Here is a 25,806-nt window from a genome sequence, read left to right on the forward strand (position 1 = left end):
CTGACACCATCAATGTCGTAATGTTGATGCAGAGACAAAAGTGCATGGTGGGGAATTGTGTAAATCCACCGCATTTGGGAGACTTATAGTGAGAGGGCGGCAAGGGCCGAGCAATCTGCATTGATTTTGTAGTGACACGCAATGGTCACAATCACCACATGGTCCCAAACATTACAAGGAAAAGAAGCTAGAGGTACATTCCCTACACCTTAAGTGATACCTTCAAATTGTTGCATTGTCCTTTCCTAGAGTCTGCTTTCCAATATCAATAAGTTGGTCGCTAAGTTGGTCGCCACTGACTTATAATATATTCAAGTCTTGTTTAAGGAAATGCAAAAATAATGCATGCAACAATTGCGATAGATTACAAGAGACCCAACCAAACAAAACAGTTTATATCATGCTATAAAATGTAAATTAAGGTAACCCAAGATCACTTTGACCGTCTTATAGAGAAGAACGGATGTACACTAGTGGATGGTGAAATGTCCACTCGCAAGTAACGGGGAAGATGGAACTTCTAGTCATTGCACATAATGGTTTGATTGGTTGTTTGACCATGTAGATTTCTTTTACATTACAAGTACAAAATGTGTTTGTTTGTGTGTGTGTGTGTGTGTGAGAGAGAGAGAGAGAGAGAGAAAGAGAGAGAGAGAGAGAGAGATGAAATGCAATGAAATGTTATAACAGCTTCTAAAGACCAAAATGACCTACGAGACCAAAGAGCATCATGGTGAAAGAAAAAAAAAGAAACTAACTAAACAGACATAGCACTACTAGAGCTATAAAAGGTCGGTAACAAGAACCTAAAGGGTACATTTCAAGAGCCTGATATATATATATATATATATATATATATATATATATATATATATATATATATATATATATATATATATATATATATAGAGAGAGAGAGAGAGAGAGAGAGAGAGAGAGATCTTAAGCAAACCAAGGTGGCCACTGCATGCCTATGAACTAGACATACATTATGCTTTCTTGGTCCCATGCATACACAAAAACACATTCTAGATATGCATGCATGTCTCTCTCTCTCTCTCTCTCTCTCTCTCTCTCTCTCTCACAAAAAGACAAAAACACAAAAACCAAGAAGAGCATGGGCAGATAGGGGCATATTTCTAGACTAACTTCATGGGACTGATAAGGCTATAGGTACATGCAAGACCTCCCTGCCTAAAAGTTTGAAACAGACCCATCTGAATAGCAATTCTTCCCAAGGAGGCAAATCTTTGTACACAGCATATTCACATGTAGTGCCAACAAATGCCTCTCCCAATCACATTGCATGTGTCCCAAGAACCGCATGCTACCGAGCCTCATATTGAACAACTGCAAAAAAACAGAGGCCCATGTAAGTCCAGCATTCATTTGCACCAACAAATTTCTTGCAGCATTGCTGGCATTATCAAACTAAACCCTCATGGCACTTACTGCGCCGAGTCCGTTTCTTGTAAAGAATACGGTAACCACATTCTCGACACTGTATCACATCCCCGGGCTTCAATGCATTATCAGCCCCGCAGTCTGAATTCAGCCCAAAAAAAAGAGATAGCAAGCTAGCTCAGAACAGCCCGCTTTTAAAAGAATGTATAAGGAGATAGTTGAACAATGAATAAGGAGATATTAAGTATAGCAGGCAAAATGCATTTGATACACCATTACCACAAAGATAAAATACTTGGAACTGCGGCAAGGCATCTCACGTTTTAACAAAGGTTCTGTAATTTGGCATGAACGCGTCCTGGGACGCTTTAATGAACTGTTTTCCAGCCAACTTTTGTAATTATTTTGTTAGGCTACGGACAAGCTTTCTAAGTCTTGTTCATGTTGTGCGATGAAATACATTGACCAATGTTTTAACTGTCCATGCAAAAACCATACTAAGAAATTCAAGCTAAGTTTTCAACCGAGAATTACACCATAATTTGACGCTGCAGCCGCAGAAAATTCAAGAAAGCCTGTACTTCCGAAAGAATTATACTTTGCACCTCTTTTAACACCAGATCTCTTCTCCATGCATTCTGAAAAATCATTCACCATTCACAGAAAGAAGCCATCAACTACACAAATCCACCTACACTGACCCAGAGTTGCACAAGGGTTGTAGGGTTGTAGATCTATGAATGTGTGATCTCTAGATCTTGTCTATTCCCTTTTCTCTGCACCTGACATTGGTTCTGTGTTCTCCAACCCGGATCTGATCTTGGAGGTCGTTGCATACTCACATGGAACGCAAAATGGGAAGGGAAAGGAAATGCGAAACCAAAACTGGCAACAACTGTCACTTACTCACAACTATCTCATGCAACAGGGACCAGAACAGGAAAAAGAACAGTGAAACGGGACGGGGACTCCATAAATGGCCAATCCCTGTGACTTAAGGATTGGCCATTCCCTGTGACTTAAGGATTGTGGAACTCTTAACTTAGTATCAAAGATTCAATTCTGATCCGGTTTTTGGAGTTCGTGGAGCAGGCTGTCTTGGTGCTTGTTTGGCCAACTCAAAAGAGCTTTGACGGGCTAATCTTCTGCCGATCCGCTTGGGATAGCTCTGGTGTCTCTGTCCAGGGATTGAGTGACCATGTAGTGTCTACAGATAGGAGATTTCTTCCTGATCTTGTATCAGATCTGATTTTGCCTTGCGTGAGGATTTTGGAGGATCCGGGTGACGTTGTAGTAAGGTTGGAGAGGAGACATATAACGGGTGCATCTTTTTTCCAAGATTCGGGGCAAACATCTTGATCGTGTGTCTAGGAGGATCCAGAGCATTATCAGGCAGCCCGGTGCAGAGGTTGTCAGATGGTACTATTTATGCAAGACGGTTCCAAAACTGGAAAACCTAATCTAATGGACTTGTCCGGACATGCAAGTCCTACGAACACGCTCACAAAATTGCCAATACTAATCCTCCTAGGATTATAGACACTCCTATCTAGGGATAGGTGGTAAATTGGTCGGGAAGTCAGAGAAGCATGTCCACATGGCATACAGAGCCATGTGCAAGTGACATCCCTCCTCCTTAAGGTGAGGTATTGATACAAAACTTCATGCCCGCCATAAGATGGTCTTGGATGAAGTTCCTTCTATATGATGTCTTCCACAGCAACTTTTGAGAGAGAGGCTCCCTGGGGTGATGTGGAAATGTCCAAAACACAAGGATGGTGATGATGCATCTGTTAAGAGTTTTAACATTTCAAGTGGACTGCCCAATGTGATCTGATGATGCATCTATTAAGAGTTTTAACATTTCAAGTGAACTGCCCAATGTGATCCCATTATTTAGTTTGGCTTTTAGGTATCTATTTTACTTATTTGTCAAAGTCTGGGTAGGGCAATTTACTGAGGTTGCTCTATGTAAGCATCCCCTTGCCTCCATTGTATACACACTCAATTATTCCAGAGACTCTCTCTCTCTCTCTCTCTCTCTCTCTCTCTCTCTCTTCTCTTGGTCTCTACGCTTCCGCATCACCGACTTTGACATGGTATCAGAGCCATGTCGTGTTTGAAGAGCCTTGGGGGAGGCAGACCTGCATAGTGGAGAAAAGCCCCAAGGAGTCTAACCTCTTCAGTCACCGGCATCCAATTTTCCCCCCTCTGCTGTTGGCGTGCTAAAACACACCCTATCGGACCCCCTCAGAGCCACTCGCCTGCTGCCCTTGCGTTTTGAAACGCTAGGTCGTGGTGAGGTCCCAGTGCCGTAGTTTCTTTGGTAATCGTTGCCCCCGGCTTTTAAAAAACTTGTAGCCCGCTAGTGTCGACGGTGGCAAGTGCTAATTGAGCTTCTTCGCTAGCGTTTTAAAACGCTGCAGTGAGTAGAATTGGCGACAGGCAACGCCTAGGCAACGGGAAAGGGCAGCGCCCTTGGCAACTTCTCAAGGCTGGCCCCTGCGTGTTGAAACGTCCTTTGGCGACGCTTCCCCTGAGTTTTGAAACGCATCCAACAACCTTCCCCCCTTGTCTTGGCAGAAGCGGCGCCCCCCGCTTTCAAGTAGAAAGCCCAGCGTTTTAAAACGTTGAGGGCTGAGTGGGCACCTTTTGGAAGAAGATTGGGAAGGTGTGGCTTTGTGCCCAGTTTACAGATGTTGTGGAGCCGCTTGGGAGAAGCAGAACCTAGAGCTCTAGAGAGGGACAACAAGAGCGGTTTGGAAGGCGAAGAAGGCGGACTTTGGAGTTGAAGAGAGGGATAGCAAAGGGTGCGGAGCAGTTTGGCAGAGCCGATTGGGAGTAGCAGAGAAGTGGACGTGGCTTGGGAATTTAATCGGCTTGGTTCGTGCAGCCACCCTTGGAGTGCGAGAAGGTACCAGACTTCCAAATCTTGCAACTTCATCATGGCCCCCTCTTGCTCGAGCACCTACGATGACAACCAAAACCAACAAGTGGCTATAGCTGCCAGGCCGTGGTTTGTCTTGAAGTGTTGAATTCCAGTCACAAGCTTATCCTTTGTGTCCTAAAGTCTAAAGTAAAGTTTTGGGTGGAAGCCAAAGCCAGTCTACCGTCCCTACGGGCCGGTTTCATGTTCCATTGCCGGGACAGAATCACTTTTTCCTCCAGAAGTGAGCCTCGGTTGGTTTTTGAGCAAAGACACAGAGCACAAGAACTTGGAATTACACTATGGCTGACAGGAGGGATGACACCACGGAAGAGGGTTCCTCTTCAAAAGACAGACAGGAAATTCCGCATGTTCGCCCTGCCAAAAAGTGGTCAAATTAGGGCTGATTTTCTGCTGCGTTTTTAGTGTTTGCAAGTATGAACCAAGATGACATAGGGAGAGGTCTCACGGTGGTAGATTGGCCACTAGATCTCCTACGGGAGTGATGTGGATCTGCCAAGTGGCACGCTGCTCGCCAATTCTCTGAGGCGATTGCTTGGATTCTTTGACGCATTGGTATATCATCTTGAAATTTGAGCTTACTTGGTTGTGGGTAGTGAGTGCGCTACAATGTTATGGAATTATGCTCGTTTGCAGAGGCAAGAGCCTTTTGCACACGTAAAAGTTAAGGGACAGGTTGAAAGATGCTATTTGGTTAAGTTCAAGAACCATCCACCTATGGATGCAAAGTGGATGGAAGAGCATTAACTGTCATAGTCACCAAATGTATTGCAGCTTTACCTTGAGGCCTTCGGGTTATAGCCTACGTATGCCCCAACCCAATGTCAGCAAAGGAGGGGTAATGATAGAACTAGCACATCAAATGTACTCATGGATTCAGTGCAATAGCAGTGTACATTGTTTGACAAAAGTATGAAGGTCTCATTAAGTCATTTGTACACATGTTTTGACAGCCTTTCTTGTGGATACATGCGATGATAAAAGGGTTGCTTACCTTACTAAATCATCTATGGCATGTATATATGGCACACAATCGAGGACGTTTGCAATTTTAGAAGGGGGGTATGTCACGAGGACGTGGCAATTGCTAACTTGAGTTGTTGGTTTCTTTCTGATGATTTTTTTATTATTTTTGGGACCCTCTTTTAAAGTTGCAAATGGTCAAACATTGTATGGCTAGTGTGAAATGGCGGACGGCCGAGAGTTTTACCCGCAGTTGGGAAGGGCAGGTCACCACGAGTTAGTCTGGCCAATCAGCACTGAAATCCGAGCAGTAAAAGGGTGTCTAGGCTCAGTTCAAAGTCATTTAGGCCCCTCACGACACTTATAAGTTGGTGGGTACTAGGGAATTAACTCAAAAGAGGCATAAGGGACACACGGCGGTTCTGTATCATTCTACCAGATCAGCATGAAGAGGCGGCGCCCAAATTGAGAGAGGAGGCTGATTTTGTGCATTAAGTGCTACAGTGTGTGTGAGTAGTGGGTGCAAGTGATCACAGCTTTAATGGAAAGCTTGCCTTCTCCCTTGCTCTATCTAGCGCGAGGATTTGCTCTCACACATCTCTCTCTCCCCTTTGCAAATATGGTAATGCCCCACTAGTTGGGCTTCTCAGATGACCAAGTACAATTCTGGGGATTTTATGCGCGTTTGCCAAGGCAAGAGCCTTCTGTACAGGAACCGGATTAGCTAATTGCTAATCCCCTTCAAGTACACACAGTTCCATCGCAAAGGAATGCGAAAACAGAGAGTTTTCTCGCGTGAAAACTTGTCCAATTTACAGGGGAACTGGGGGAGCACCCAAGACACGCATAGGCATGCTCGCTCCGCTAGAAACGGTCCAAAACAGAGGATTACAGCCTGTTGTGCTTTTCTGCAGGTTTAGGGTTTCGCACCTAAACTGTAGGGAATCGCCGGGGGAGCCTCGGAAAGGCCTTGGGATGCGTGTACAGGGCAGTAGGCTCCTAACAATAGCAAAACTGAAAATTACAGCATGCTGAAAGTGACTTGCAGCTCACTGGAAAGCTTCCATACCGCAAGGAAAAGTGTCCTTGACGTGTACTTTTGCCCGACAAGGATTTTTGCGCCGTTATGTTGGCAAAATTGGGTCAAAAACCTGCAAATACAACCATGGACAAGTTTGGACAGCTTGGTGAGGGTTAGGTAGGTGCAAGCGTTCTGATTGTTTATTTGCCAAGGGAGCCTCGGGAAAGCATTGGGTGCTTGTACAAGACAATTTAGAGAGATTTCTCGCGAGAAATCTTGTCTAATTCAAGGGACAAGTGACTCTACAGGTGCAAGAGCTTGAGGGCTACCCAAAAAAGTGATCGGCACGCGGATCGGAGCACAAAACAGAGAATTCAACGAGCTGCAATTTCTCGCCAGGTTTTGCAAAGAGCTTTAAAGTGCGTGGAAAGTCTATGTTTGCTTGGGATTTTGTGCGTGGAGACTTCTATTGTGGTTATGTTACTGAAATCGGGTTGGAGTAAAGGAATTTCAGCCCAATAAGAGTGGGACAGCTTGTAGAAGTTTACAGGTTTTTCTCGAGTATAATAAGAATAAAGAAATACCGAAAGGAGCGTCAATCTTTGGGCCAACTGGGTGTCGTTGTCTGCTTGGTAGCGCTCTAGCAGCTAGCTATCAGGCCGTGGTTTGTCTTGAAGCGTTGAATTCCAATCACAGGCTTATTCGTGAAGTTCCTTTGTGTGCTAAAGTCTAAAGTAAAGTTTCGGGTGAAAGCCAACGTCGGTCTACCGCCCCTACAGGCCGGATTCATCTATGCTCTGTAAAATGCTCATGATGGGTACTAAATGTCATGCTAATGATCATGCTGTGTGCAATCAGAGGATATGCAGCTAATCTAAGTGCCTCCGCATACACGGCCTGCGCACAAGCTCACAAAGGTGCCAAAACACTTCCTAGGCTAACCTAAACCCTAGACTTGAGATAGCTTGTCCACATGCACATGGGGTTAGATGTGCACGTGACGTATCTATCCTTGATTAATTTGCTCCGACTGACAGCTTTTCTCAGTTCCTTTAACATCTAGTTACTCATAAACAATCATAACCCTAGGCACGTCTCCCTTGAAAGGTGGAAGAAGACTCGCATGAAAAGCATTGTGAATCCTCCCATGATCTAGTAATTGTTATCTTAAAGATGCATCGTTGATATTTGTCTAAACTAAAAATACCCATATACTAGGCTTTGGATAACATTCACCCTTCAAGCTTCCTCGCATCTTTCAAACCTTGGTTGGAGGAAAATCAAAGATAAAAGTCCATAGCAATCTTGCCCCTAGCATATCTTGAATCTACATAATCCCTTTGACACACAAGCCATTCTTGCAAGAGTCAAGCCCTGGTTGCTAGTTCTTAACTAAGCTCAAGGGTGAGCCCACATTGGCTCTATGGCTTGGAGGTGAGATCCATGCCCTTCCCTACACTTGATTGATGTGAGAATAATTCGAGCCATGCCATGCGAAGGATGGACATGGCACTACATTAACAACCCGGTGCCTTACGACCATCCCCTACTAGAATAGTGCCTTGTGTTTGGCCCTCCTTCTATTTGGCATGATGGCCATGATAGTAACTATCTCTTCCTTAAGCAATGGGACATGCTGCAACCATCACTAACTAAATACTTCTATTTCATTTATTGAGCAAGTAAGATTGGAGAAAACATATACTTCTAGAAAAACTTAACAAAATTCAACAATGTTACTTGCAATTAATTAGTCTTTGAAAACGATAAAAAACAAGTAGTTACCCCAAACCTTTGGACTCTTTTAAGTAAAAATCTTATTACCGAGGCCACCCCATGTGTTCAACAACCACCTCTCCATTTTTTGTGTGGAACAAAGCTCCATAGTGAGAAAAACAATTGATCTAGAGCTCAAAAATGAAAAAATGTGACTCCCAAAAAGATGCATTTTGAAAATTCCAATATGCATTCCAATCCATGTTTAATTAGAAAAAATCTTCAACAGCCAACAACTATTTCCATCTAACAATTTCAATTTTGAAGGCAAGAGGTAAGAGTCAAAAATCCTACAAAATTAATCATGGAACTAAGATGGCCATTGGATAATTTTTCTTAAAAAAAGAAACATGTACATTAAGTTCTTCAAGTAAGATCTGTAATGTTCTCTTTGCAAATATCAACCCTAGTATTTCACAAATATTTGTTTGAAGGAATGTTTTATGCCTTCTTTCAATTTTATTTTGTGACATTCGTGTATCGGCAATAATTATGATAATTCTTTACGTGCCATTATCAAGTTTGTTCAATTCTCGCTTAAATGTGTCTACCATCTAATGACTTGTTCCATCTCACATTTTTTGATGTTATAATGTGTTGTGGTTGTGTTCAAGCGTGTGCACTCTGAGGGAGGCGAGCCATGGAAATCTTCACATGGAAGAGACAAAAGGGACCAAAGAGAAGCAACAAAGTGAAACCAGGAAGCTTATGTAGCTAAAAGCTCTTTGCACTCTTTGTTTGAATCAAGGGAGAGCAATCAGTCTTTAAACTCTTCACTGGAGACTGGAGCCATGAGCGTGACGCACTAAGGAATAGTATCATCCATCTAGGACACATGTTATCGCTCTCTCTAAGTTCTCTCCTTTCTCTCTAGACATGTTTCTCTAGCCTGCATTTGACACCCTACCACTTACAAAGTTGCAAACATTCCATTCTTTGACGCATCTTTGCCTGAGGGTGGATTTATGGAGTCTAGAGAAGCAAACCTACATACCCTCATCTCGACCGTCCATGGATTCATTCTACCAACTATTCATTGGGATCACAATTCCCTTACCAAAAACATCACTTTTCTCCATAATGGCTGGCACATCTAGCATTTCATGCTTGGAGCCATCTTTAGACCTCAATGCCAAAGGCCTATATAAGGCCAAAAAGCGTGTGTAGTACTTACTACAACTATTAGACAACCTACATTCCTTGTCTCTTTATACTTCAGAAATGGAATTACAAATTGATGAGACATCATACACCGTACAAGAACTCTCAGATATCTTAACTACTCTGAACTTCTGACTAAAGAACAAATTAAATAAAACCTTTAGACCAATTTGCACACTCACCTCCACACAAATAGGAAACTGGCTCGGGCGGAGGTTGAGCCATTCCTCCATCCATGACTACCTGTTTTGATTAAGCCAAGTTACAAAGCCTGAGCAATCATGGAAAAGAAAATAGCTATTGCAATGCATATGAAGGCACTAGCAAGCACATATAATCTTATATGGCACAGTTCAAGTGATCGTAGACAAGATAACCACCATATCAAAAAACTATAATTCACTTTCATCCATAAAGCCTATCAATGATATGACTACACAAAATAATTTGTCCTAAAAGTCTTGATCAACTCCTATTGAAAAAGCTTAATAGCCCTAGTTTACTTTGCGAAATTGTCTGAAAGAAAGTAATTTCTTTTTGTAAACTGCTTTAAGATTTAAAAAATGGCACAAAGATTATAGCTCGCAACAAAGAGACTTTGCCTCAATCATACCCTTTCACCATTTCGCCATGCTGGTAGAGGAAGTCAACATTTGGAAGCAAAAATGTAGTTGATGAGAAAATGAAAATATCGCAGAATTACCCCGTTGTCCACATTAACATGCAAGTGTTAAGTCCACAAAATTTGACCATTTCAATTCAACCAGCTAATAAATGTCCTCCAATATGTGGTCGAGCCACAGACAAAACCATAGCAGGCATCTTCCTGTGTCTCTTTCTTCAAAACAATGAGAATTAGCCCGTAGTTTCTATGCAAGTTGCACTGGCAAACATGGGCACGGGAGTGAAGTAGCCCTGCTTGCAAAGCAACAACTTCATCTATGTATGCATTCAAAGAAGCAAAAAACCCACAAATGGTAGAGTTCATACTTTGATTGATGCAAAGCCTCCCTCCCTCTCTCTCTCTCTCTCTCTCCGACAGAGAGAAATGGACATCCCCTTACCTGCTATGCGACACGGACACCTGCTCGTACCACTGGTGAGCGCAGCAGAGTGCCCTTGGACAGCCTCAATATTTAGGCGGGATCAACGGTCTCACAAAATGTGGGAAGCGTGCGTCGTCCGATCCTGTATTAATTCTAAAGTTTAGGGAGTGGTCACACGAATCACAGTTATCACGCTGAGATGCCCTCCGTCATGGTCACACGTGGACCGGTTATCTTTGGTACTAGCACGTGGGGATGGAAAGCAACCCCCTGGCACGTAATGCTTACGCATGCAAAGGTGGTGGATCCACAATTGAGCGCATAGATTAACATGACGTTGTCCACTCTTTTACTGCTACATCACAATCTATAAACGCTCTATAAAGAGAGCACATAGCCATGTGGTTGCAAATGCTTGCAGCCATAGATGCCCATGCTTCTCTCTTTCCAACACAGACAACCCTTAGCGCTTCCTCAGCCAACGTGGGATGCTAGCATGGATATTCGAAGGCGCTGACCTGAACTACAGGTGCAGTTTCCTTGACTTGCAAGGTGATTGAATTGCAAATGGGTACATTGCCCCTTGAACTATGGGTGCAATACTCTTCCTATGCCACTTGTAGCATCTTGGCCTCCTTCCTAAGTGATGGCTAGCAATAATAAACATAAGGTCGTTATCATATATTGTGTGTCATCTTCAATAGCAACAACTATGTTGAATAACATCTTGTCTTTGATCTTTATCATAGCATAAATGGTATACATGTGGCTCATTGAATAGATGGACTACGTGTTTGATGTGGCTATTAATCCCCAATCTTTTTCTACAAACATGCTTCTTATTGGGAGAAACACGTGACTCATATTGCTAAAATGAGTAAAGTAGTTCCTTCAATTCCTTAGATATGGTACTGCCACATTTGTTTCTTCCAACATGTCGCCAATGTGAATAAGCTAGAACCATGCTCTAGCTTATTCATGCTTCTTATTGGGAGAAACACGTGACTCATATTGCTAAAACGAGTAAAGTAGTTCCTTCAATTCCTTAGATATGGTACTGCCACATTGTTGCTTCTAACATGCCGCCAATGTGAATAAGCTAGAACCATGCTCTAAGGTGGCTTGGACACTAGACATTGTTCACAAAGAATGCATTGTATACACACACACTCTTCCTCGTCCACACATAAGCACTCACGTATTACAAGAATGAGGGGTCAAAGCGGATGGGAACACATGGTAGGGAACATTAATTACGCTTAGCTAGGTGATATATTGGTAGAGCTTGAAGCATGTGTCCACCTTAATGTCTCCACCCTCCTTCAATACCTCAACAAAGGGCTTCAAACATAGCGTTCACTTACCCATAGTCACGTGCACTTTGCAAACCTGAAAGATATAACTGGAAAGATGTCTTACAATAAAACCAACCTTAAAGAGGTAATATATTTGGTGACATGTTGAACACTAAATGAAAGATTAGTGAAAAACAAAAGTAGAAACTAGTAACCTTGGTTGTTGCCTTTGCAATCCAAACCCCTTTGTTAGCTTCTGCAATGTCAAACCGCTTGGTTAGACTTTGCATGAAAATTTTTCAACCTAGCAGCCAATGGTGACGAGCACAGTCTACTGTGGTCAAAAGTGTTTGGTATCAACTGAGAAAGTTGAATTTGTCCACTATCCCTTGGTAGATTGCGGACTTCTTTCTTTGAAAGTACAACTGTGATGAGCTCAAATCATGACTCTCAATACCTATGGAGTGATTGTGTATTAGTCGAGTCATACTTCGAAAAATACCACTCCTAGAGACATAATCAATGCTACAACTAAGCAACATATCTTCTGCAGTTGCAATCTTATTCACAACTAAGTCATGAGAGAATCTTTTTCCTCCATGAACAAAGGAGAAAGATGTCAAATACCCCCAAAGAAAATAGTCATACTAGATTTTCTCAAGTGTTGACACAAGAGATTACCTGTGTGGGGGCTCTCTTAATCTATTCATGTCTTTCCATGGATCAGTTAATTGATAGTTATGCCATTCCTAATTGCTACCCATAGAAATCGTCATTGGGATCGGCCACACCTTGTGCATAGAGCCAATGATGTAAAGTGCTCACCATTGTATGCATATACAACGATCGAAAACCCATCTACCAATCTTAATTCCTCTTGGACAGAGTAGTTGATGTTATTGGGGGAGTGCAAACAATGATGGAGTGGATGTATTGCCATCTTATTTGCATGATGGCATGCATATCAAAAAAAGAGATTGATAAGTCCTTAGCTCCAATGATAGTTTCAACCTTGTGAGCTACTGCTATACATGCCTTGCACGATTACACGAGCATGGATACATCACAGTGCGTCATTGCCAAACTCAAACTGTGAGCTTATATCCACAATGCCAAATATGTGTACCACTATCCTTGATCTGAAGTCAATGGATAGTACCTCGGTACAAAAGAGAAGTCTTGCTTCACATGAAGGCTGGCAAAGCAGTTTGCTTTGCATAATAGACAAATCTTTTACAAATGAAAGGTTAAATTACAGAAAAAGCAAATCTTGCTTGAAATGTACTAACCTTGTTGCCTCTTTGAGAGCGGTTGTCTTCACCTATTAGCTGGCTCATAGCCTTGTATGCTCAGAAATTTAGAGCTATCGTATGTATCCTACATGCCATCATGGCTTGGGTCATATCGACCTCCAAGAGAAAATCTGATAGACAAGGTGCCAAGTTTTGCAAAGTGTGTATGCTAATAGCATATTCCAAACTAGGGATACTTTTATGCAAGATGCCCGAGATTGAAGCCTTGCTTCGTAAGTTATGAGGGAGCATGTGCTCATAGCGAACAGCTCCTCATGCTGACAAACACATGTCAATGCAAAATAAAAGCGAGCTTTTGTAAAGAAACGGCCTTGCTGAATCATTTTACTTATTACGAGGAGCGAGGAAATTGCCTTATATTTGAAGAGATAAATTAAAACTTAAATTTAGTTTACATACCAAGTTATGTTTCAACTACTCGTGTGGCACCAAAAGTTTTAGTGTAGCTATGGATGCCAATGTGTTTTCAATATGCTTCATGTACGTTATTTTTTCGCACTCTAGCAAGCTGTAAATGCTTTGGAGTGACCGTGCACCCAATGCGTATACATAGAAATAGAATCATGATCCTAAAAGCCTCGCTTTTCCATAGCGTTATAGCGCTTGTCTATTCCCTACACTATGTTGGAGGTACAAGCTTCGAATGTTTTGAAAGAAGTAAGATAGCAATTCTCTACACAAGCCTTGCTCATAGATAGCCTCATACGGTTCCATACTCCATAGGCAAAACATGGTCTATCTACCTTAGCCGTACGGATCCGTCCTCCAATCTTCTGACCCTTCATTGCCGATACACTCATATGTTACCTTGTGTCCAAACTCAAAGTTGAGACATAGTTTAAAGAAAATTGTGCTTGTTGTTCCTCAACCGTGTCGAATAGGATGCCATATTGAAAAGGTTAAATTTTGAGAAGCAATAACTATCTTAATTTTATGATCAAATCATACATGTACTCGTTGTCAATTACCCTTAGAAAGTTCTCGAATGCAGCATTCCGTCTTCGTAAACAAAAGCAACTAGTCGGCCATGCTGAGCATCATTGCCTTACATGCCACGTGTCTTGCATATACTTGCATGTCGTAGGTCTTGCCTCACGCTCACAAAATTTGATCTCAAGGGCACTTGGAATGGCTCATAATGTTCTCGTAAAGCAAGCCAAAACACAATACCCATTGCGCTTGCATTACATGACATTATTAGCCAAAAGGACGTGCAAAAGAACTCAAACAATTGCCTCCATAGGCCATTAGAAACATAAAGCAAATGGAACTTATAACTCCCAAAAAACTCTCATGGCAGACGGGCCGTGTTGGACATGAGCACTTGTGTCCTGCTTGAATGGTGGAGAACTCTCACAACTCATGGTCGTACTTGTTGTATTTTCCAATCCATAAACTAGGATTGTGACTGCCTTGCTGAAAATCATGTTGACCCGGCCTTATCAATCCAAAGACCTACCTTTGCCAACTTTGGCCTTGTTCTTGCCGATTTTAAGTCATGTTGAGATGGCCTTGCCCGAGCTCTTCGTTTGTTACAAACTGGACGCTCTTCAGTATTTTTGCATTTTGCATGCTTTTCCTCAGCCATTGCTTGCAGTCCATGGACTAGTATACCCTTCATGGCCGTTGTTTACCATGCATGGCCTTTGACTGCTGCGGGAAAAACCCCTAGGGTGACCTTAGGGCACCCATGTAATTTTAGAAAAATTAAAAACAATGTGAACCTATATTGGGCCATGATGTCAACCTGCAGCACAGCGACGCAAGGAGAAAAGGAAAAGCTCATAGTACACAACATAGTGATTACCCAAAGTCGTCGTTGAGACGAGAAGTACTCCTCATGTCGGTGCGAATCCGTAGAGGGAAAAAATGATCTCATTCATGCAAGTCGATTGCGGTCCACTTCTCTTGCTTGGCAGTGCTGCATGCTACCGAGTGTTTCTTTGCTTCCGTCGGCCATCTAAGGGTTTACTCCTGCGGCTCTGCCCCCGCCATGAAAACTCGCATGCAACCAAGAGAGAGATGAGAGAAACAGAGAATCCATGCAAGCTCCAAGATTTTCCCCTTCCTCAATTGCTGCTCTCCCCTGGCTTTGATACCAATGCGAGAATTGGGGACTTGAGTATGCCACTTTCCACCCAACTGTGTCCTATATAAGCCTTGCCTTACTAATAATTGGGATCCCCTGTATCGCATGTCCGTCTTGACCCTTGGCCTACCCGGTCTTATCCTTGGTCTAACACTATGCGCATGGGGCCTGGGGCCAACATGGCTCAACTCAAACAAGTTTATATCTCCAAGCTCGGGTCTTTGTTGACGATCCGAGGGGGTTCTTAGAGTACCTTTGAACAAGGCCGAGAAGTTGCACTGGAGGTAAGGTTGCAAAGGCACATAGATAGCGAGAATGATGAAGACAATGGAGGCGTTGCCAACCAAGGGTGGGGGTTGATGATAAGGCTTTCTTGTGGGGATTATGAAAGCACGAAGGCAAGATCCAAAAACACGGAGCTAGGGGCAATAGAAAGCATGTAGAGCAAGGACCATGGGCACACCGGGTTTCTAAGAGCTTGGGCATTAATATCATCATATCAATGAAAAGCGTGTCAAGCCCCCTTCTCGACTATGTGTGGCAACCAGCGAATATGGCCATTTGGCCTACATTGTGGCAGCAAGTCTATCCCGCACTCGCATCGTGATAGTATTGAGGGCTTCCGTTTGGACATTGTTAACCCATGATGCTACCATTATTCTTCAGTGTATATGTTTAGTCTTGGACGTTTCAAGATGTGATGCCAAGGAACACCAGGTGCTCCTTGATTTGCCTTCCCCGCCAAAGATGGCGTTTTGAGAGGCTAGCTCCAACGCCTCTTGAAGCTCCAACTGTAAGGTTTCGCCTAGGGAGGATGATGCCTATGAGGATCCATGGTAAGAGAGAGCCTGCATATCAAGGGAAGAAGGTGTGTGTGTGTGTGTGTGTGTGTGTGTGTGTGTGTGTGTGTGTGTGTGTGTGTGTGTGTGTGTGAGAGAGAGAGAGAGAGAGAGAGAGAGAGAGAGAGCACTACACATATATTTTGACACAATATAAAACGCTAATAAAATGGTAATGATCTATTGTATTGATTCAAAGCCTAACATATGTAAAGAGCTTTTAGCCATGCAAAAACTTCTAAAAGAAGTGGAGTGCATCTGCATGCTCCAAAAGGGTGTTCCATGGGTGGAGGGCTTGAAACCCAACAAGTGGTAATATTGTGTTCTTCATCATATTGACATGACCAACAATCATCTTTAGTATGGCCATTTCTTTTGCAGTAAGAACAATGCTTGCTAGAAAATTTGAGACGAGAGAAATTATTACCGCTATGACCACCTCTATAGTTTTCTCATTAAAATAGATGCCTCTGAATATAAAAAGCACGTTCCAATTGTTGTTATGACTCATTTTCCTCCAGTGAAATTATAGCTGCATCATGACCAGCATTACGCCGTTCTTGATGTTGAGAGTATTCAATTAAAGATATACAGGTTTGGTCAAAATCTAGATCGTCCTTATTAGAAAGAATCGTAGCAATGTTGTCATAGAAAGAGTCCTTCACCGTATCAAAAAGAAGTGTAATCAGCTATGTTTGTGAAATAGGATCATCGACAACAATAAGTTGATTGATAATAGATTTGAAAGACTCAATATGTCCCATCATAGCAGTACCCACTTCATATTGTAACTTGTTAAGAAAATCTCTCAAATAAATCATTTCTAAATTAGAAATTTTTTTGAAAGTTTGCAATAGATACTTCCATACATCATGGGAAGTAGAAAGTTCTTACACATCAACCAAAAGAGAATCACTAAGAGAAGAAAGAATGTACTAACGAGCTAATTTATCATGTCGCTTCCAATCCATATACGCAAGATTCCACTCTTCAAATACAGGTCCTTGAGTGATAAGAACATTGTCATGATCCGGATCAATAGGAATAGACGAACATATATAATTTCCAAGAACAACATTAGAGAATTTATCTCCTTCAGGAATTAACAACATCTTTGCTTTCCAACCAAGAAATCTTTGGCCTTGAAAAGGAGGAACAAAATGTTGGCCAAAAGGAAAACCATGACAAGAATAGTCATAGCCATATCCGGTTGCAAGAAGACGTTGTGGGAAAACAAGAGCAAGAGGCACCTCTATAGCATTGTCTCCCAATAGTACTACTCTCTCTTGTGTGCCTTGAGCTTCCTTCATCTTCTCCAAACTATGTGTGTTTTCCTGCAACCCTAATTCCAACAATTGGTATCGGTGCAGGTTGCATCCTCCCAGGCTTAGTCGCCAGCTGCTCCAACACACGCCTGCTCACTTTCTCTGATTTCAGTGAGCTTTGGCGAGCATTCGTAGGTCGAATTTTTTTTTGGGGATAGCTCATAGAGCTAAGTCTGCTTAGATTTCTGATTCGGACTCATTTTGACCTTCGTTTCCACTACAACCAAGTCTGCATAAGCAATTTTGTCAGTTCGTGCAATTTTTTTTGTCAATGCCAATTACGCATAACAGGTCCCGTATAGTCTACTGCGGTTGTGCTATATAGCACGTGCTGGTATCACTTAGTTTCTCCTCATTTTGGGCAGTTTTCACATCAAGTGCATACATTTTCCATGGCTGACAAGAACAACATAGATGTGTTCAAGATGTTTATTGTTAAGGACACATTGGATGGGAACAATTACCCTATGTGGGCTTACATGATGCAACATGTTCTTGTGTCAAAGGGCATCTAGAATATTGTGCAGGGCATTGATGTACGTCTTGGTTATGAGGATGTAGGCATTTAAAGCCGCATCTGGCATACTTTTAGTCTAAAATTGGCTTGTCATCAAGCCCTTATTATTGATGAGTAATCATATAGGATTCAAATAAACTTGATCCGCATCCCTTTGCTCATTTTCTCGTCATGGAAGCGGAGCTGCACGACACTGGGTACGGGTCACTAGTAGTCCATAGACATATTAACCATTCTAACTCTTCAAAATTTTTCTCACATGCTAGTCTCTCTACCAAATCCCATTCACAAGAAAGTATAGGGTAGCATATGTGAAACACTTGAGAAAAAGAAAAAGGGTACCTTTTATAAAAAGTAGAAGCGCATGCCTCTGGTGAACTAGCCATCTCTAGGAACACAGATAGATTCGGTTAGGTCTCTAAAACATGTTTTCTTGTGCTGCTTGATGTGACATGGTGCATTTGGACTCTTTGTTGGGTCTTATAGAGTAGTCACCTTGCTCATTTACTGTTTTCATTTTCTCTTTTTTTTGGTGTGCTTTAGTATAGGACTACATATATACATTTCCTAAGATTTGGAAGTTAAGCGGTCTGGGAAGAAGGTTAAGAGGGAAGCAATCAAATAATGGTTGTTAGTAAGTACTCCCCCCTTCCTTGGGTAGATCATACCTTTTGGAAAGTTGTCGTCACCTTTTGAAACCAACTATTCCAAGTTGTAATCGGCGAAGATTTTGACCAGTCACTACAAGAGGTCCTTCAATGTAGCGACACTCGTAGTGCGACGCTCAAATGAAAAAAAACCCGGCATCGCTATATAACAAAGACTATAGAGACGCTCATAGATACGTCTATAGAGACGCTCATAGAGACGCTTATAACAACACTCATAGCGACGCTCATAGAGACTCTTATAGCGACACTCATAGAGACGCTCATAGCGATGCCAACCCTGTAAAAATAATTTGAGGGCACCCGAAACTCAGATAAGTAGATCTGAGTTTCGACACTCTCTGCACAATAGGTATACCTGCCCCTCCCCCCCTCTCTCTCTCTCTCACACACACACACACACACACACACATACACACACACACACACAAGGAGAGGAGGGAGAGCCAGGTATGCTCCCTCCCTCTCCTCTCTCTTATGTTCCCTTCCCCTCTTTCTTTCTCTCTCGCTCTCTACATTGGGTGTGTGTGTGTGTGTGTGTGTGTGTGTGTGTGAGAGAGAGAGAGAGAGAGAGAGAGAGAGAGAGAGAGAGAGAGAGAGAGAGAGAGAGAGGGTGAGATAGAGAGATAAAGAAATGAAATGAAATGATATATTTAACTTCTTCAAAATGCCAAAATGAATTATGAGACCAATCCAATAAACTCCTTGCGGATCTAATCTAATGTCTAGGTACATGTGCGCGTATGTCGCACGTGTCAATGCAAGGAACTTGCCGATACACCGTGTGCGAGCCACAAATGGCTCCAAGCACACAACAAGCCTAAACTAGTAAGCTCAAAGAAGGCGATGGTGTGTCACTCACCGCTCTACGCTTGCTTCATGGAGGATTCCTCGCCGCGAAGAAGAAGGAGCCGCCGCTACGCCGCGCTCAACTGCTTCACCGCCGTCGTGCCTTCGTAATGCTCGATCACCCACACACTCCCTCTCTCTCCCTCTCTCACTCTCTCTCTCTCACACACACAAAGAGATGAAGAAGAAGAAGAAGGAGATGGAGCAAGAGCACTCTTCAATTGCACAAATGAGAGAATGAATGGATTTTAGGTTTAGTTGACTTTTATATGAGCTCGCCCCATTCAGACTTGGGCGCCTATGCTTAGCCAACTAATCCCTTGAATGTTCCAGTTAGCGTGCGCCTCTCATCGGCGATCACTCTTACCCTTTTCCTATTGGACCGACAAGCCCGGTACCTGACTCTACCAAATAAATAATACAATGTCTACCATAGGTTAGAACGTCCGTCATAGGTGATAGGGTGTCCGTGAGCCGTGAGGGTTAACATGCCCCCCTTCCTGATGTAGATTCCGTCCTATGAAGCTATTGAGTTGAAGCTCGTTCGTCGAGGTGGAAGAGAATTTGAGATGAATGTCCTTAGCCTTCTTCAGTCACTGCAAAATCAAACAACATTGGCATAGTAATTGCATTCTCACAAGCGATTAAAAAGCATATGTAGTTTTAGGCAGACAAATTGATTGGTAACAGAATTTTAAACAATTTGTCAGCAATAAACATTAAATTGCAATGTAATCAAATGCATAAACATATGTAAAGGTAAAAAATTAAACAAGTATGGGGTCGCTAATTTAACGGTCGAAAGGCACTAGAGATCAATTATTAATACCATGGGTGAGCTTCTTAATTTTCTCTGGTCAATTAAGTTGTTTAATCGCGAGAGCCAAGTATTTCATGTTCGAGGGCTGACTAGAGGCTATACCTAGAAGACCTTGTAGTTAAGCTACGATAAAAGGAAATTCTCATGAAATCATCGCCTGACTGATTACCTTTTCTTTGACCCCCCAAAGTCTTTTCACAGTGATTCAATTTTGATGTGTGTGCTTATTTTGTATGCCTTGGGTTTTTTGCTTTTCAAGGAAAAGCGCCCACACTGGGAACCTCTAGGGCTCTAGTACCATAGGCGATACATGTGAGTGAAGTACCCAATCAAGCTGAGATTTCTCTTCCAGCTTAAGATTTTACATTGTGGCACTTTGATTTGTTTTTGTTTGTTTGTTTTCAGCATTTTAATTTTGTAACTTTGGGGGGTCATATAACACTGATACACCTCCCCAGGCTCATCACACTAGTAAACTCCCTTTATAATACTTAAGCTAAAGGTCAATAGGGTCAAGCCCACTAGAAAGCCCTAGTACATTTCACACAATGCTGCCTAAATCGGATTAAGAACCTAAGTAACCATTGATTATTAGGAAGGCATTCCCCATGGTATTAAGAGAAGATCTCTAATACCTAACTTGGTCAAACTAGCTTAGTCGGACTGCTTGATTTTTAAACCTAGACAAGTGATTATGACAAAAAATTACATTGAATTAAGTGTTTGTTACTAAGCAAATGTGCTGGATATTATGATACCAATCACAGTCAAAGCAGACAATCATAGATGCAAAAAAGATAAGGGGCAATGCTAATGGACAAGAAACACCTGTTTGTGTTGATGGTCGTGCTTGATTTGAAGTGGATGAAAGAAAGATTCTATGAAGGTCCAAATCCTAACCACAGCAACACGTTTCGGTACACACAAAGAAACACAAAGAATACCTCTAGAAGGCACATCAGTGGGAAAAGAAAACTTTGCTAATCACTCAACTCTAAAACAGAAACACTCCTATCGTACTAATCCTACCTACCCTCCATCACTCGAGTGATGAGGATCAAAGGTGTTTGATGACAAAGTTTTGTGTTTCAGTGTACCGGATGTGAATGTGTAGGTCTGGGTCAATGTTTTGACTTTTGTTATGCATACTTGTTTGCTAATTGTTCTTGCTCTTTACTATTTTTGTTTTTTGTGAGTATAATGCTTTATATATACATTCCCTAAGATTGGGATATTGAGAGGTCAGGGAGGAAGGTTGAGAGGGAAGCAAATGAATGATGACTGTCAGCAAATACTCCCCCCTTCCATGGGTAGATCATACCGTTTGAAATGAGCTTGTCACCCTTTGAAACCAATTGTTCCAGTTGGTAATAGGTGAGTATTTTTGCCAGTAGTTTTCTATTACCTTAGGTGCCTCGTCGAGTTGCAAGGGTGGTAAGGTACTCTCCCATGATTGAACTTGAAGTGGTTCATCAGGTGATCCTTGAACACTAGGAGGTGTGGATTCCTTTGTAGCTTTATGGAGGTCCACTATTGTAGGTGGAGGCTGTGGAGAAGCTTTTACCTCTATGGATGCATTACATGAGGAGCTAGAAGCTTCACGAGACTCCCCTCTTCCTGAGCTAGGTGGAACAAATCGTTCTTTCTTCGGTACCCAAACTAGCTCTGGAGCGGGTGTGTAGCATTCTGTGATTTTTTTCTTTCCTTGATCGTCGATTCGTTTTGGAGCTACGGGATTGGGCTCACATGGGTCAGGTGACACGTAAGAACACAATCTACGTTTTGGCACCCAAATTTGATCATTTCCTTGATAGTAGCCTTGGGCTTCCAATAGTCGTTTAGGAATCCAACGCCACGTTTTCTTACTTTTTTTGGAGCGAGTGGGACATTTCTTACCAGGCTTTTGTTTTTTAGCACTAGCTATGGTCGCTAAAGAGGCTTTAGGGACCCATTTGTATGTTTTCTTCGTTATATTAGGATGAGTCTTGTCAAAAGCTACATGCATTGCTTCTAGCATATTTAAGGGTACGAGTGGTGGAATTTCATCCCCCTCAGGTGTTGCCCAGGTCGTCCCCCTATTTCCCCAAGTGTCTATGGTTGCTGCTAGGTGGACCCAATCCACATTGTCCGACTCAGTCATCCCAAGTAGTACATCCATATAAGGAGAATCTTCCCCAACATCAGTGTCCGCTTTACATGTGTAACAATACTGCAATGGGGCCGAGTGAACTGTGGTGTCAGATCTATGATCAATTATAAACCTGTTTCCTAGAGGATGTGCTCGACCAGTCACCAGTCATGCACCATTTTTGCTTCCCTCATGAAAGGACGTCCTAAGATCATCTCTGATGCCATAGTGTGTTTGGAGAAATCCATAACAATGAAGGTAACTCTTATTTTATGTCCAAAGACCTTGATCTTGAGATCTTCTAGCATCCCAATAGGTTTAACAATAGACCCATTGGCCATCTTCACTACTATGGTTGTGGTTGCAAGGTGAGGTCTTCCCATAGTTTCCCATCAATTTTTAGTCACAATGCTAACCCCAGCGCCACCATCAAGGATTCCCTTCATAGTTAATCCCTTAGTAGTGATTGGTATGGTCGCATTGGATTCATCACCCTCAAAGTATTGTCCCAACTTGTTAACAGGTATTTCTATAACAAGGTTCTCATCTAGGTTGGGTTGTGGATCTAAGTGTTCCTCCTCTATTGGCATCTCCCCAGTTCCATCCATCTGTGCAAATTGTGGTAGCCCAAACTTCAGTTCTCCATTGAGGAAGGCTCGAAGAGCTGAGACTAGCTCGGGGTCTTTATATAGTTTGGACATGATGGTGGTTCTAACTTCTGAAGACATGAAATCCATCAATTTGGCAATGTTTAACGGCACCTTTTGGCCTTGAGTCCCTTGACGTGGGGAAGATGGGATCTCCATTTCTTCGATAGGATCAGGTAGTCCCTCTGTAAACATTCTTTCCATCAGGAAGTGAGTACGCCCACTTTCCCATGACTTTAAGTCACTTTCTTCTTGGATGACACTAGGTATGTCCAAGGATCTATGGACTTGGTGAGGTTGTTGTTGCGTAGGGAACACGGTGTTTGTAATCTGGATCTTCCTAGGTGCTGGTTCTAGATCCCTTTGGGTATCTTCTACCAAACTCCTTAATTGCTTGACTCGCTCAATATCCTCTGTAGGGTTTGGGTAAGTTCCTATCTTCTTTTTGGATCCTGGCCATTGTGGCTCATGAAGATCTTCCTTGTTGGTTTCTATGTTAGTGGTCGTTTTGGTCTCCATGGTTTCACCTGAATCAGAATCTTCTTCAGCGTCATTCATATATACAGGGTCATCACCAGTCCCTATGTTGGTCTTTGAACTGGGGTCTGACTTCGCTGCTTTTTTCGATCTCTTTCTTCGTGTTTTCTTCTTTTTTTGAGATTGGGCAATTGATGCCGTGTCTCTTTCCTCAAGAATATAATTTTGTTTTTGGAGCATAGATCGTGTGAGTACGTTTACTGGTACCACGGGTGTACTTGGTGATGGCTCCTCGGTAACTTCAATCAAGTTTAATGGCGTGATCTTCGGTGCATTTGGATTATTTGGACATTGGGCAATCAAATGATCTATGCCACATTGATTACACATGAGTATCGGCATTGTAGACGTGCTTGCTTGATTGGTTTGCATTAGTGTGGTGTTCTTTTGTAGCCTAATAGGACACTCGGCTACACGATGTGGACCTCCACACTCATAGCATTGACGAGGTGGTCTCTTAGCAGTGTAATTGATATTTTGGCCTCTTGCCACAAGATCTGCTACTTGATATACAGATTTGACTTGTCCCCAATAGTCCTCCATGTAGTATTGTGGACTTTCTTCAAGCACATCCATCCCATAGGCGATATTAGGATCTATATCGTCCTCATAGCCTTCCAAACAAGAAATAGATGACTCACAACCCACTTGATTCACATAAGTGATTCTCAGATGTGGTGGTTGCGGTCCTTAGCACTGGCGGTGGTAAAGGTGTTGTTTGAACAACATTTTGGGCCCTAGGGACCATGTGTTGTGCTGTTTGTTCAAGAGGTGGAGCCGGCATCAAGGCAGGCACTCGAGGTGTGTCTGTTCATGCTAAGGTTGGTTTATTGGCCATCGCACGCTTAAATACTATGCAATCCTTAGCTTGATGACCATACCTTCCACATGCATTGCAGTTCCATTTGAATTTTACTCTAAAAGTAGGGCATTCACTGGTACTATGCGGTCCATAGCATACTGAGCACCATTGCTTCTCCCTTCTTGGATACATATGATTGTTTTGCGGAGCACGATTGTCTCTAAGACTCTCTTGAATAGCCTTGGTGAGATCTGCTAAAGTCATCTCAGATATCTTTGGCTCCTTAGCAATAGGCTTTAGGGTCATTGGCTGATGCCCTGATACTTGTGAGCTAATAGATTTAGACTCAACAGACACTCTTTCTCCTTGAATCATTAAATTATCCTCCAATTGGATCGCATTGGTGGTGACTGCTTCCCAAGTGGTGATACCTCTAATGACTAGGCCATTGTAGATATCCTCATGTCGCAACCCCCTAATGAATCTATCAAGCAATTGGTTATTGTTGAAGCGCTCATTTGGATTACATCGAGAATTCAAATGCTCCAAGCGACTTATAAAGTATCTCACCGACTCTCCTTCCTCTCGTTGGGCTTTCTGGAGCTGAGAGGCTACACCCCAAAGCACTTCCTCTCGTATGTATTCTTTTAAGAACAATCTCCTAAGAGTAGGGTAAATCTTTTTTTCTTCCACCCTTAGGGTTCTATACCAATCCCCAGCCTTTCCACTTAAGGTTAGGCTTAAAGCATTGCTCTTATGTAGGTCATTGTGTTCTCCTAGAGAATCGCATATTTGTTCAAACACTTCGTATGCTTCCTCACATCCCTGTCTCCACTAAATTTTTGTGTGAGCTTGGCTATTTGTACTGCCTTACTTCTAGGATCTCTATCAGGCGTGTTACGCATATTCTCAGCAATAAATCGACCAATAGCTTGAGCAAATGTTGCCAAGTCACCTAAGTGAGCAGGCACCGTGGGTGAAGGTGCTCCAGAGACTACATGTGGAGTAGGTATTGGCATTGGGCTTGGCGCATAGGAAGCCCTTGGGTTCCACGTTGGGTATGATGTTGTGCCATGTGGTGGTCCATAGTTCATATGGGTGGCCCTAGGCATAGCAGACGTCGGATGTGACATGCTAATGCTAGCCGGTATAGTCCCATGGAAATAAGAACTTGTGTATTGTGGTTTTGGAGCATAGGTAGTTGAAACAATGGGAGGGGTAGGGACTACATGAGTGTGATCCATAGGTGCATACGATTGGTACGCACTTGTAGGTACTATTGCATGCATTGAGCTACCATGTAGCGGTGCTTTACTAACAAACGAGGTCCATGGTGTGTTTCTTGGCATGCCCATCATTGGGGTAGGCATGGTATCTGTGGTGTCATCCAGGGAAAGATGAGCTAGACTTGGAAAAGTAAAGCTATCACTTGTGGGCTCAGATTGCATTGAGACCCCTGGCGAAACAACATATGGGGGATCGATGGGACTCACTGGGGGAGTCTCCATTTGTGATAGAGTGGGTTGTTTCCCTTTTCCCGTGTCTAAAAATCGCATAGGACCCGTCGAAGGTATGTTTATTCCTCCATTTTGCCTCTCGGACTGGATAATCCTATGGATGACATTGCAGATCATGTGTTGTTGTTCCTCTAGACTAGTG

The 25,806-nt window shown here is 42.6% G+C and overlaps 1 protein-coding gene across 1 annotated transcript; it reads right to left on the reverse strand.

The window, feature by feature from the left end:
* Positions 1-1,118: 1,118 nt before the first annotated feature.
* LOC147436509 (DNA-directed RNA polymerases II, IV and V subunit 12-like) lies at positions 1,119-10,461 on the reverse strand. The gene is made up of 4 exons (XM_086489378.1): positions 10,337-10,461; positions 9,455-9,515; positions 1,453-1,545; positions 1,119-1,350 (listed from the first exon to the last, which is right to left on the reverse strand). Exons 2-4 carry the CDS (start codon positions 9,507-9,509, stop codon positions 1,328-1,330), a joined length of 171 nt encoding a protein of 56 aa, XP_086345504.1. The 5' UTR covers positions 9,510-9,515; positions 10,337-10,461; the 3' UTR covers positions 1,119-1,327.
* Between the last annotated feature and the right edge of the window lie 15,345 nt (positions 10,462-25,806).

The sequence above is a fragment of the Adiantum capillus-veneris genome, chromosome 18 (genome assembly GCF_014529385.1).
Source record: "Adiantum capillus-veneris isolate H3 chromosome 18, ASM1452938v2, whole genome shotgun sequence".
Lineage (NCBI taxonomy): Eukaryota > Viridiplantae > Streptophyta > Polypodiopsida > Polypodiales > Pteridaceae > Adiantum > Adiantum capillus-veneris.